We start from the raw sequence: 14516 nt of genomic DNA, 5'->3' as shown, positions 1-14516 counted from the left end.
TTGTGAAGTTTGGAAGTTATTAGCAAATGCGGCCACAGGTTCTGTTATCAAGGTTATGTCCCCCAGGTTATGGGATCAGCTCTGTTGTCACAGATACAGTCCCATGCAGTGGATGGAATTATAGCTACAGGATGCAGTACACACACTCGACCCTGTCACACAGACAAGAAACAGACAAGAAAGCAGTAGCGACAGCTACTAAAAGGTCTTATAAAGGACTTGTGGAGCTGTGTCCACACAAGACCGCATTTATGAGCATAGCTTTGGATAGCATGTCCATAGAACAATGTTTATTCACAGGAGCAATGTTAAACCTTGTTATTTGCACATTGTTGTTTGCACATACCGGTATAACCTAGCAGCCCAAAACAATGTAAGTGTAGTGGGTTGACCTTTCCTGTAGGCAATCCTTAATTATGTGATGCTCCCTAATCACCCCTAATCAAGACAGGTGAGACACAGATGACTGCTAGTTTAATAAAAATGAAACACACCAGGCCATCATAGTAGATGGCTGGCTTGGGTTTATCTGGTGGTATGTTAGGTCACAGGGGGAGCGTGTCGCTGTTACTACATGTCATCTTTTCGACACCCGACTCTAACCCTCACCCTAACGCTAACCTCCGTGGAGTGAGTCGCTAACCCTTCGGTCGAAATGATGGTCGTTCGAAAGAGCGTGATTTCCCCGGTCACAAGTTCATGTCCATATTGGCATTCCCAGATATGGGCTTAATATTGATCACTCAGGGATCGACCACACTGGTTATCGTGAGACTGACACAATATTTATGACAACAGGGATCTTGGCAATATATGGAGATTGATATAAGGCATAACTGACACACGCACAGACGGACAGACAGACAGACAGACAGACAGACATGATCTGCAGGTGTTCATGCTAAATAGATTTTAAACTTTGTCTAGTACAAGCAATTGATAAACTATTATATATTTCCCAAACTGACTTCTCTGCTCCTCTCTTTCATTCTGAACTGTGAATTTATAGAGCAAAATCATGCACTATTCATGGTTGTGGTAACGACTTACTCAACATCAGGTAAATGACACACAGCCATGATCAAATGATCAGCCTCCACTCCTGAAGTTTAACTAATCATATACTGTGCACACAGTGAGTGCATAACCCAAAGAGTGCTCATATGTATCAGTATTGTATAATACCGATTACATCTATGGCATATCTTTGTGTGTCACAATTACAGTCTATCTTGGGTTCATATTATGTAAAATATCTAACTGATGCAAGTTACAAAAGAAATGGGTCGAGCTCAAGAGCTTTAAGTGGATACAGACTGTCTCACAGGTCAAAATGGGATTGGGCCTATAGATTCCAAAGACCTTACCAGAGAAGCTAAGCATAATCAGTCTGTTTTTATACCTTTAATAAACAAATTGAGTCAGCTTGTAAATGTCCTTATTTCTGTATGCATTGCAAAGGATTATGCTTTGCTGGGGATAAAAACAGAACATGTCTGGGTAAAGACCACATAAAGTATGCAGTTTAAGGGACAGTAAGGTGTCATTACAGTTAGGGACATCTGAATGTTTATGAAATTAAATTAATTAGGATCATAGCATTCATTGGACTATCAGCGTCTCTCTTGAATGTAATGGTAGTTACAGGTAAGCATGAGCATTACGTTAATCTTGGAAGTGAACAAGACGAGTATAACTGGGGAGTTTATTGGCATTGACATAGTGAACAAGGTATCTAGCAAGAATGTCAAAGTTCCTTGATAAGCAACCCCTGAGGACACTAGCCACTTCATTGGTCCAGCATACCATTACATTGGCTCAACAAAAAAAATAAAGATAGGCCGCAACAATGCCGATTATAAACGAATGTGGGTTGTCCTTAAAGTCCAAGACCATTTAAATTTCAATGTTTTGAATCCTAAATAAGAGCTAGTCTATCTAATCTGAAATGACAGGAACTTAGAGGACAAGTAGGCCTATATTTCTTCAGTGAGGGTATAACAAAATGCATTGTGGCCTGAACTCGGGCGATAAAGAGAGAAAGACAAACAGACAGACAGACAGACAGACAGACAGACAGACAGACAGACAGACAGACAGACAGACAGACAGACAGGCACACAATGATGCTTATCTAACAGTACACAGCAGCACTGCTTTGATAATGACCTCTGAATCTTGAACCCTAGAGTCCATGATTAAAGGCATATCATTCAGCCACAGAAGGGCTTACAGTACATAGGCTAGAAATGGCTAACTGTTAATGGAAAGGTCTTGACCTCAGCTGTCATAGGTCATTGTTGAACATCTATGGGACACCATCAAATGGGGTATACCCATTTAAAGATAAAAAAATAAATACAAAATAAAACTCACACAAAAACAACATATCCCATCATATCTCCTGGCACAGGGATCATCAATGTCTGTACATTGACACGTGGCGAGACTTGTCTTTGTCCATGGTAGATTTTAGATTTTACTTAACAATGTTGAAATTTTGATCATGAGACTAAATTTCTGTCCAAGTCTCCAGGGTTTCTTCAGGATATGTATGACACTATAGTCCACTAGTACAGTGGTTCTCAATTTATTTGTATTATTATTATTATTGTTAAGGACCCATAACTCTGAGAGTGTTTATGGGTCCATTTGGTTCCATACACTCTCAGAGTTACATACCTGTAATGTTCGATTTGGACCACATTCAAGGAACTTTGAGGTCCCTCTCAACCCGCTTTGAGAACCACTGTGCTAGTATACATTTGAGACTGGCACTTTGTGTGCTTCTGGTAACATTATTGTTCACTCCATGGCAAAAATATCGTTCAGACAAAAATGTCCACCCCAAGCCAGCATGACGATGAACCCTGCCTGGGGTATATCCACAGTTTAATACTGCATACTATTAACTATGAGGTTTATCAATGTAAAACATTATAGATTTGACATAGAACTTGTTACAAAGTGTACAACTCAGCCCAACATACATGTACACAACCCATTGTGGACGGGAACCCCTGTTTTATCCCTCAGGTGGGGAAAACATTTTTGTGTTGTTTTTCTGAAAACTTAGGTCAGGCTTTAGAAGGTATCGACCTTAGGTCTTAATGGGTTAAAAAAAAACAGTAAAGATATATGGAATGGCAACCTGATATTAACTGCATTATTTCTCGAAGTGGGGTCCTTGAGGGAGTTCCAGGGAGTCCCCGGCTAAAGGAATGAAATGGACCCTTATGGGTAACTCATAGAGTGTACAAATGGAACCAAAATGGACCCATTAACATTGATTTTACAATAAATTGGGGTCTCAGATAGAATGCCATAAAATGGGGGTCCGTACTTAGACCAATGCATGTCAAACTGGGGTTCTTGCAATTAAAATAGTTGAGAATCACTGCTAGACTCAAAATCTTCTCTAATGGAAATGTTTCTTCTTCCACTACCATACTGTATTCCTCAATGCTTCAGAAGCTTAATATAAAACTATCCTGCTTGAAATGAGTATAATACAATAAAAACATCATCATACAACAGACACAACATACAAGGTTATACAAGCAAATTATCATCTGTAATTAAATCTGATTAAAACACATTTTAATGCCTATCTTTTGGGATATTATAGTTTGGAGGAAACATATGAAATATGAAGGGAGGAACAGAGTATATGTGTGTTTATGGAAAACAGTTTGAAAGTCAACTACACTGCCCACAATGCAATTGCAAATGCCTGATTAGCTGTGTGTCATGTGACTGTGACGTGGCCAGCTACCATTGGCTCTGCTGAGAGCACACCCCCACTTTGAAATCCAAACAGCCAGCAGCAGTTACATTAATTTGTCACCAACAGCAAGCATGAGAGCTGCTTGTGTAAAAGTGATTTAGGATAAAGCTAAACTAAATAAAATCACTGTTGATTGTTGAACAGGAAGATAGGTTGCTGCCAATCTATTTGTGGGATAAAATCTACATTATGGAGACTTTTGGCACACAGAGAAGGAGTTTTGGAGCAGGGAGATGGTATGTAAAGCTATTTCAATTGATTGCTTTTGCTTCCATTATTATTATTTTATTTATTTTACAACTTCACTATTTAGAATTCATGCTTCAGTGTTTTCAGCCCTTTTCATGTCAAGGACCCCAAAATCCAAAATGTAGACTATGGCTGCAGACCCCTTTTAATATGTGACAGGAACCCTCATTCCTGTTAAAATGTTTCCATTATATAATGTTTCCAAGGTCAATTATTTATTCAGCAGTTAAATAGCGTTATTGTGACAGTAATCATTGCTATAGAGTATTTGTTTAGTAACATGTTAGGTTGAGAACCACTGCACAAGTGGTCCGTGAGGTGGTTCCAGCCTTCCAGGTGGTCCCCAGCTAAATGATGGGGAGTTGATAACCAAATGGACCCCTATAGATCTTTTAATTATTGTAAAATCAAACCAAATGGACAAGCTAAATTATTGTTACACATGATCTGTATTCCTTAAGTATTGGGTATGAGACTGAGAGGCTAAATGTCACTAAATGGTGGTCCATGGCTCAAATGCATAAATAATTGATATCAAAAAGGTTGACAAACACAGATTTGCCATGGTTCTCAAAGTGGGAGTGGGAGCTGATTTACAGGAGTTCATACTGCGTGTGTGTGTGTGTGTGTGTGTGTGTGTGTGTGTGTGTGTGTGTGTGTGTGTGTGTGTGTGTGTGTGTGTGTGTGTGTGTCATGAAATGTGATCTTACCATAATCTCAGTAATCCTTAATAATATTCCATCATATTCAAGGGCTTTTGAGAAAGATACATTCAAATTAGACCACTGCAGAGGGCAGGTGTGTTTGTCCAGCCACCAGCTGACACTAGTTTGAATCTGCATCAAGGCAATTATGCTTCTGCCCAGTCAAAATCATTTCAACAGAAAATTTACTAGTATTAGGCTACTTAAGTGAGTTCACCAACAAGTAAGACAGTAATTCTAAATTCACAACTATATATTATTTTCTCCCACATTTTTAGAGAACTATAATTGCTCAATAACAGGCAGGGTTGGTGACCTGGCAGAAAACCTACATTCAAAATGGGATGCCATCATGGAGAATATTGATGGGGTGGACACAAGGACTTCCTCATCCAAAATCCCATCAGAGTTTTCTGTAAGTACTTTAACATTGTTCAGGCCAAGGACCCCTTATCTGAGAAATATCAAGCAGGAACCCCCCATTACATATAGTGTATACAATTGTGTGTAGTGTATACAATTGTGTACAATTGTGTACTAAAATTGCATCGATGTTGACTCCATATATTGGTAAACAGTGCCCTCTAGTGTTGAAACAGGTACATAGTCAAATGTCTGCTGCATTCTGTGCAAAGTGATAACTCCCAATGATGCTGCTAGCCCTGCATCCTGCGTCCCTGACACATATGTTTAATAAAGGACACAATAAATTAAGTATCACTGCATCCCCAGTACGCATTCAACTCTATCCTTTCTGCTATCAGTAATTTCACTGGACCAGCTGAGCTGCATGTGGTGGTCTCCACAGCTGTGTTCTGGCACTCTGCCTTCTCCATGGCACATGATTTGACACCACTGTTTTAATGTCCCTGCAGTCCTCAGTCAAGCAAATCTACAGAGGCCTTGGAGAGGATCTTAGATGGCATTTTTACATTTTTATTATTTTTCCTTCTGAAAATGCCTTGCTTGGTGAGATGTCAATTTGTATAATGCTATGCTGAATGAGTGCTATCTTAAAAGTGTTTTTTTCCCCCCATAGATTCCGTACCGCACACAATGAGTCTGTGACGCAGGCTGAGGTGCAGGCCATAAAAGACGGCGACTCCCAATGGTCCACCTGCCTCATCAGAAGTAAGTATGATATTGCATTAATTTGGGGACATATGCCCTTACATTGGTTGTAATTTTAACTATAGGCTGTCCTGGCATACCTGTGATCCTAGTTTACTGAGTTACTACACTGTCTCTCTGCATGCTATGTATGTGTTAACTTTGCTCACTGTAAGTTGCTCTGAATTAAAAGCTTCAGCTAAATACCTAAATTGTAAATATGATTTTACACAGTAGAAGAAAAATGTAATATTGGTGCAAGTGATTTGTTTGAAAAGGTTTGTTTTCTATTCAAACATTAGTGATTTCTATAATGTTTGCTAAATTAAATAACAGGGGTCTCCCATCACTGCAACTTGATTCTTTTTAAATATGTTGAATCTAGAGCTGCAACAAAAACCTTTGGCAGCCCATACATCTAAACAGAAATCAGAAAACAAAAGGTGAGTTATACTGTCAGTTAGGACTGTTTGTTTGGATGTACGGGCTGTCAATGGTTAGTGGTGCAGCTCTAGAATAGATTGCAGATTTGTACATTTGGTCTCCTTATTTCTTCGAGTTATCATCCTTTTTAGATGCATTTATTTCATATTTAGAGTTAATTTAGTTGTATGTGTTGTTTAATTCACTAGAAGTTTGCAATAGAGCTATGAAAACCTAAAGGCCAGCAAGAAGATGGAGCTGGATGGGCCCATAGAGGACGTGAAGAGGAGGAAGATGATTACCAGCAAGAGAGATCGGGTGAGGTATTGCCCTGTTGTATTATGGTTGCATTTGTTTGATCATGTAACTTCAATTACCTTATGTAAGGGATATAACAGTGAGGTGGTCATTGCTGAGAAATGGTTTCACTACTCACAAAAACAAAGGCAGGTTTATGATCTTAAGTTTATTCTACAGGTCTGGGCAATAGCATTAATAGGTGGCACACTTGAGTGAATCAAAGATTCTGTCTGGTGGGCATATTCTATTTCCTGGCCAAAGGTGGATTTTACCCAAAAGGTGGGGTTCTGAGAGGCTTCCTACCACAGGCTTTCATGATGGTATCATGAAACTGCCTTCGAGTCAGTAAATATCAAACTGTTTACTCAAGTGTTGATGATTCCCAAATGGGGGTCCACTGATGAGTAACTAATGCAACATTGTTTTCTCACCCAACTGTAAACATATCAACATACAGCATATTTTTTTAACTGCTTTCATTGTGAGCTTGTAGATTTTAACAATAGTTATCAGTGGAACAGTCAACTAAATGTAATAAATCAACTCCTGCAAGTCCAAGTCCTTGTCAGGGTGGGCATCCCCAGTTCAAGTATGATTGTTATTTTTTTTCTAGACATAATATAGCCCCCATACAGTCATTTTTGATGGAAGCTGGCAGTAAGGGCTGCTTGTAGCAGTGAGTTGGATGATGCCTGTGACAAGCTGTTGAGCTGAAGTTAATGCATCTGTAAACCAATTGAAGTAGTAACTAATAACTACTTTTTCTTCCCATCTGTAACATGTAGAGTATTGTCATACAGTTCATATTGGATGAAAGTAATCTCTGGTTTTCCAGGGCTTTAATGCCTATTTCATTGTTACATTGTGTTGCCAAGAACAGGGTCAGATTCATTTTGTGACCTTGAATAAGTGTTTCATCTGGACCAGAATAATCCCTATTCTTTAAGATCCTAGTTGGTTTGGAGTTTGGAAAGGGTTGACATTAACTTGTTCCTGGTCCTTCTCTAGTCGCCAGCATTGATTATTGCCCTTATCTGTTTCATTCAACTTCCTCCTTAGTGGGCAGCAAGTTTAATGCAGGTAATCGCTTTATTGCCAGGTTTGACAAGAGAAACAAGGGACTTGGTATAAGTAAAACAAGCACAAAAGAACTAGGCTAAGTTTGACCACTCTAAAGTACACCGGCTATTTGAAAATGGCAGATCTATAAGGTTTGTTAACCATCTATGTGTGCAGTTAACCTGGTCACGTCTCCTCCTATCTATGCTGGCCCACAGCTGTTGCTCAGAGTGTGCTCAAAATATGGTTAGCTGTTTGATATATATTAAGTTGATTTTAACAAATGAGGATGGAAAGGCAGCATTCCCCTCTTTATCTGGCCGACATGGTGCTCAATGATGTAGACCAAGTCACATCATTAAGGTAACTTTCCACCAAACAGACTACAAGAGACTCTTTCCAGCTCCTTCAGACTGGCAGTCTGTCGCTTTAGTTTGCACAGACTAAGCACAAACTTTAGTCGTCTGAAAGAACATGTTTTTGTACTGATGTGTGTTGCCAGGTCTGCTCATAATAAGAGACTTTGGACTTGTTTTCCTGTATAGTCGCTTGTAAATATTCATAGTTGCGGGTTGCTTAGTTTGGACTTGTTTTCTTAAGTGTGGTTGCTTATTTGGGCTTGCTTTTAAGTACATAGACCTGTTCCCCATGTTTCACTCACAGAATATATGTGGCAACACCAAACAATCAAACCCACATTTTATTATTCAAGCTTTGCTTAGGAATTGATCGATTTATGTTGAAATAGATACAGTAATATGGTATTGGTTCAAATGTGCAATGGGAAAATGTCCCTGGCTTATTTAGGCTTGTTTCTGTTGCAGACTAGAGGTCCACAGAACTAGAGTATATACTTCCTCATTGCTGAAAGGCTCCCAAAGGCAGCTTTTTGGCGCTTTTCCACTTGTTCCAACGCTGCGTTTTAAAATATGTTTGGTGGGAAAAGGGGCTTTAGGGATGTCCTCAGTGGTTTTGATGTTCAGAGACTACTGTAAAATATATGCACAACCCAATATGCTGTCACGCATGAAGGTCACACGATGGCGCAAACACACACAGTATGCAAATTAAAAAAATATATATTGTTTTTGCCAAGTTAAATTATTTTCATTGTAGGTCTGTTTTGTCTTTACATGTACAACCTGCTGCACAATGTTTTTTGTAACACCAACTAACTTTAGAATGGAGCTCTGGTCTAGACAGAAATCAATGGCAAATATTTTACACAATCCAGGGCAAGGGTTTTTCCTTGGCCTCTAGGTAGTATGTTTGAACAATGTTTATTCAGTGGAGTTATAGTGAAAACGGACAACCAGTAGCAAAAACATTGTCTCCCTATGCCTTCGGCCTGGTTGAGGCAACAAGCCTAAAATTGCTTATCATAAGCAGACAAGGCAAAACTGGGGGCCCCATATCAAAGGTTTTCCTTTTGACCAGAATGGGTGAATAGAACATGTTGAGTCTAACCTCCTCTTCCCATCTGTTACACAGCTCTTCAAGAAACAGGTCGGTGTTGGACAGAAGATACTGTCCAAAGAGGACCAGCTATACCTCAGCGGTGCAGTCGCCAATTTCGTCAGTGACAAGGACAAAACTGTTTTCAAAATCAAATCACAAAAGTGGCGCTCATCACGGCTGTCCAAAAATGGCGGACTGTCAGAAGGTCCTGGATGACAATGGGAAGAAGGTTGTGCAGCCCAGGTCCACCCATGTTCACACCTATCGTGGACAGTTCACAAGAAGAGCCCCCCCTCCTGCCGAGGGCAAGCAGATCTACCTGCAGCAGAGTGAGGAGGACACCTCTGGGACTTAGTAAGGCTTGTTATAGGCTCTGTGTACAACTGTACTCTTGGGTTTTTAGAAGGGGCATAAATGTTTCCTGTTCAGATTCCCATGGCTTTGTTTCATTGGCTCAGCAGCAGATTTGAACCAGAATAACCAGAACAAGCTATGGAAGAACGGGAACCATTCATGCCATCTTCTGGAAACATGGGATTATAGTTTGCACAGTGCCAATTAACGGTGGTGTTCTGTTCATGCTTTTGGTTCTGATATGTTTATTCTGTCCAACACTGACCTGTTTCAAATAGTGTTCTTACCTACCTGGAGTGTGTTAAGTAAGAATTGGATGTGTTCTATTTATTTTACAGTATTTACCACCTGTACCCTTTTGTTTTACACTGTCCTTAATCAGATCTGTGCCACATCCAGATTGGAATCCAATCGGTATTAACATCATGTGACCATTAAAACCAATTGGATTCCAATCTGGATGTGGCCCAGATCTGATTCATGCTGGATTTGGCTGCCAGAGTAAATGAAAAACCTGGGATTGCAGTTTTGAACACAGCCAATCAAGGGTGTTCTGGTGTTTTTTATTTTTATTATTTTATTTTTTGTTCTCCTCGTCCTTTTTCTTTTTTCCACTCTTTCAACCACCAGTGTTCAAAAGTTTTACCACATGCACCCTTGTTTTTCAGTAATTGAGAAATGTTTCTTTTAAGGAGGTTTTAGCTCATTTTACTTTTACCATTTGTACACTTGTTTTTCCATAATTTAGGTGCTCTTAGGAGGGTTTTAGCCCCTATTTTATATTTGAAGAGGACTTAATATATGGTTACAGGTCGTATCAGTACAGAATCCTGAGATAAATACACCCCGTGTTTGGACTTCATATATGGTCACAGGCCGTATCAGTACAGAATCCTGAGCTAAAATACACCCCGTGTTTGGACTTCATGTATGGTTATAGGCCGTATCAGTACAGAATCCTGAGCTAAAATACACCCCGTGTTTGGACTTCATATATGGTTATAGGTCGTATCAGTACAGAATCCTGAGCTAAAATACACCCTGTGTTTGGACTTCATATATGGTTACAAGCCGTATCAATAAAGTATCCTGAGCTAAAATACACCCTGTGTTTGTACTTCATATATGGTTATAGGTCGTATCAGTACAGAATCCTGAGCTAAAATACACCCTGTGTTTGGACTTCATATATGGTTACTGGCCGTATCAATAAAGTATCCTGAGCTAAAATACACCCTGTGTTTGGACGTCATATATGGTTATAGGTCGTATCAGTACAGAATCCTGAGCTAAAATACACCCTGTGTTTGGACTTCATATATGGTTACAGGCCGTATCAATAAAGTATCCTGAGCTAAAATACACCCTGTGTTTGGACTTCATATATGGTTACAGGTTGTATCAATACAGAATCCTGAGCTAAAATACACCAAGTGTTTGGATTTGAAATATGGTCACAGGTCATATCAATACAGTATCCTGAGCTAAAATATATCTGGTGTTTGGACTTGAAATATGGTCACAGGTCGTATCAAGACAGTATCCTGAGCTAAAATACACCCAGTGTTTGGACTTGAAACATGGTCACAGGTCGTATCAATACAGTATCCTGAGCTAAAATACACCTGGCGTTTGAACTTAAAATATGGTTAGAGGTTGTATCAATACATTGGATATGAGTTATGACTCATCTCCAGAAATGACAACTGTCCATTTCTGATGAGATATTTGAGACACTGCCTGGAGTTATTTTCAGAATATGGCATGTGGTCGTATACAGTATCTGGGAAAAGATTAACTCCATATTCTAGCAAGAATAAAGTGGTCCCATATCGGGGGTTCGATATGCTCCGAACATGAAATGTATTTCACTTGCTGTTCGGAGAGTATCCAATCTGGATATCAGCACATATATAGTTACAGGTCATATCAATACAATATATGGATTTAAGATACTTCTGGTGTCTGGACTTGAAATATGGATAGTGGTCATATATGTACAATATCTTGACATTGGATATGAGTTAAGAATCATTTCCAGAAATGACAGCTGTCCATTTCTGATGAGATATTTTAGACAGGGATTAGAGTTATTTTCCGAATATGGCATGTGGTCGTATACAGTATCCGGGATAAAGATTAACTCCATATTCTAGCAAGAATAAAGTGGTCCCATAATGGGGGTTCGATATGCTCCGAACATGAAATGTATTTCACTTGCTGTTCGGAGAGTATCCAATCCGGATATCATCATACATGACTTGTATCTGGTAATATTCGGGCAACGATATCTAGGGATTCTTGGTCTTTTTGCCCAGTGGCAGCTACCTCTTATTACTAGGGCTGGGGAAAATGAGCACAAAATCAGAGAGATTAGTGAAATACGTGAACATCCCTCTCAAGGTAGGAAGCAAGCTGTTCTGGTTTACACAACACAGCGGATGGTGGTACAGTCCACAATCATTCAAACAGTTTACCAGACAAAATAGTAACGAGTTTGAGCATATCCTTAATTACGTTTACTTAGTTAAAATCAGGGGTTTTCAGGGGTCCAGAAGGTATTGCATGTGGCATTTAGTAATGTTGGAAAGTAAAGAATTCCCCCCACCGCCCTCCCCATTATTTATTTTATTTTGGAGAAACCTAGACCAAATCTGTTGGTATTTGTGGGAAATGATGAGCATAGTGGAATTAAAGACACTATAATTATCGTTATCAGCGGATAATAGGGCATTAACGACTTGTGTGATTTTTGCAAGTCGACTCGACTCAGTAAAAAGTTGAGTTGAAGTCGACTTTATTGTTTGATGATGTCATCACATCACACACGACCCCCCAATTATTTTGGGTGGTCCCCAGATGATTAATTTAATGTGCAACATTGTTTTCTCACTCAACTGTAAACAAACCAACATAAAGTTTAAGTATATATAGGGTAGCTTCACATTTCTAAAGTGCCAATTTAAGGACTTTTTAATACCTCTAAAATGACAAATTAAACATTATCCAAATTGTCAAATATATAGAGGCAGAAATAGTGAAAATAGCCGATCGGCTATGATCTTACAACGCTTCGCAATCACATCGCGAGGCGTTGTGAGCATACCATGTAGATCTGCTATTTTAACAATAGAACCATGTTATACCAAATGTAATGTAGCACTGTAATATTGGATCATTCCGTCCTTGACAATAAGCAATCTTACTGTTTGAATGCTGTACAGACGCACAACATGGAGCAAAAATAATGATACATAAAATACAAAGGTTTTTCTTTTCAACTTCGACTTTTTCTGGTGGGAGTCGACTTGTGTAATGAAGTCGACTTTTTCGTTAATGCCCTAGCGGATAACTACTACAGAAGCTCATTAAGATACACAGACTCTATTAGGAGGCACATGGATGAAACACAGACCCTTGTAAAGTTCTGCATGAGTTGTCGAGCAGAATTTCCTGAACATACAGCATAAGCAATGACATGGATTTCACCTATTGCAACTACATATCTCTGTCCAATCCATGTACACCACTACTGTATGTGGAGTTAGGTTGATTCTCAGGCCACGTTTACTCGATAACGGTCTCTAAAGGAAATGGCAACATTTTGTTTTGCGTTCTCACTTGTTATTGTGCGTCTATATGGAAACGCATCAGCAGAAAATGATGAAATGTGCATGCCACGTCGCTAGGTGGCGGTCACACACTGCCAGAGAGACAAGTGACGCAATATCCGCTCGACTTCCCATCACTGCTGCCTCGCTTGTTTTGTTCTTCAGTGCAGCGTGGCATGAGCGTGGCTCTACAGCTGAGCCGACGTCAGCCATGACATCACCGGTTTTGCTGGTTTCAAATTTTTTGCCCGTTTAGATGGAGGCGCGAGACAGAGCGTTCTTTTCACCCTCTGTTTGGCTGGTGGCTAGTGGTATCTTCCCAGTTTGTGTGGTTGTTTGCATGTGCATGCATGTGCGTGTGTGTGTGTGTGTGTGTTTGTCGTACTTGAGACAGAAGGTAGAGGGACACTTGTGGGTTGATCTTTCGGTCTTCAGACTAAAAAAAACAAACATGTATAGACATCAAATTCGACATATGAGTATGCATGCACGTGTGCAGACCTGTGCACATACATCCACCCCACCCACACAAAGACAGACACACTGCAGCACAACCATGTTTCTTTTTACATTCAAATGGAATCCAGTGTGTGCACTACGGGCAGTGGTCTGTTTACGTGATTGTTTTGCTTTGCATACATATATTTCCTTGATCATCTGAATTTCCATAACATGATAATGTTTACGGTGACACACACACGCACACACACACACACACGCACACGCACACGCACACGCACACGCACGGTAGCGTACCAAACTCTGGGCTGACCAGTGAGAAGACGTAGAGGGGCAGGAAGAGTCGGTTGAGGAGGTGGTCGGTCAGAACGTCATTGAGGAACTCACAGTTGATGGTGAGGATATCGTTGAGATAGTGGAGGTGGTCCAGGTGTTCTGCAACCAGGTCACTTAACTTCCCTCGGTTCCTGTGTCTGAGAGAGAGAGAGAGAATAGGCATTAAGAAAACAGGGGAGAGAGTTAGAGTAAACATTGATGCATCAACTTTAATCGACCATGTCTGTACTGCTGCTGTTAGATCAGCAGGATACCCAGGTCAGTGCATAAAATGTCATGTCAAATCACGTGACTGCTCACTGCTCAATAGAATCAATGATTTCACTACCCTTTATGGAGCTCAGTCAGGTTTGTCTCTAAACTAAGGAACTACTGGCACGTAAGCCTGTATAAGCACTTATGATTTTATGTGGACTATGTCCGCCTTTGTATTTCTATGTTATTTTTATGTGATATGGACCTGATTGATTGATTGACTACAGTTTATTTTTACTGGAGCAAAGCACAAATTTAAAATTGCATCCCAAATAACTTCCAAGTAATTTACACATGTACTGTTAGTCCCTGGGCATTTATCCTGATAGGGCATGAAACGTAACACCAGCCTGACACCTAGTGGTCACAATGAGTATAATACTTCACTAATTCTTCAGGCATACCAGATTC

General features: G+C 39.9%; 1 protein-coding gene across 1 annotated transcript in view; it reads right to left on the bottom strand.

Annotated features, from left to right (window-relative positions):
• The window catches only part of clec16a (C-type lectin domain containing 16A), a 71564-nt gene that overhangs the window by 46798 nt on the left and 10250 nt on the right, over positions 1 to 14516 (bottom strand). Inside the window, exons 6-7 of the mRNA XM_080724689.1 lie at positions 13814 to 14078; positions 13441 to 13492 (exon numbers count right to left, since the gene is read on the bottom strand). Of these exons, the coding sequence (XP_080580815.1) occupies positions 13441 to 13492; positions 13814 to 14078 (317 nt within the window). The remainder of the gene's footprint in view (positions 1 to 13440; positions 13493 to 13813; positions 14079 to 14516) is intronic.

The sequence above is a fragment of the Nannobrachium achirus genome (genome assembly GCF_963921795.1).
Source record: "Nannobrachium achirus genome assembly, chromosome: 4".
Lineage (NCBI taxonomy): Eukaryota > Metazoa > Chordata > Actinopteri > Myctophiformes > Myctophidae > Nannobrachium > Nannobrachium achirus.
Note: the sequence above shows the minus strand (reverse complement) of the source record. Positions and strands in the feature narration are given on the sequence as shown.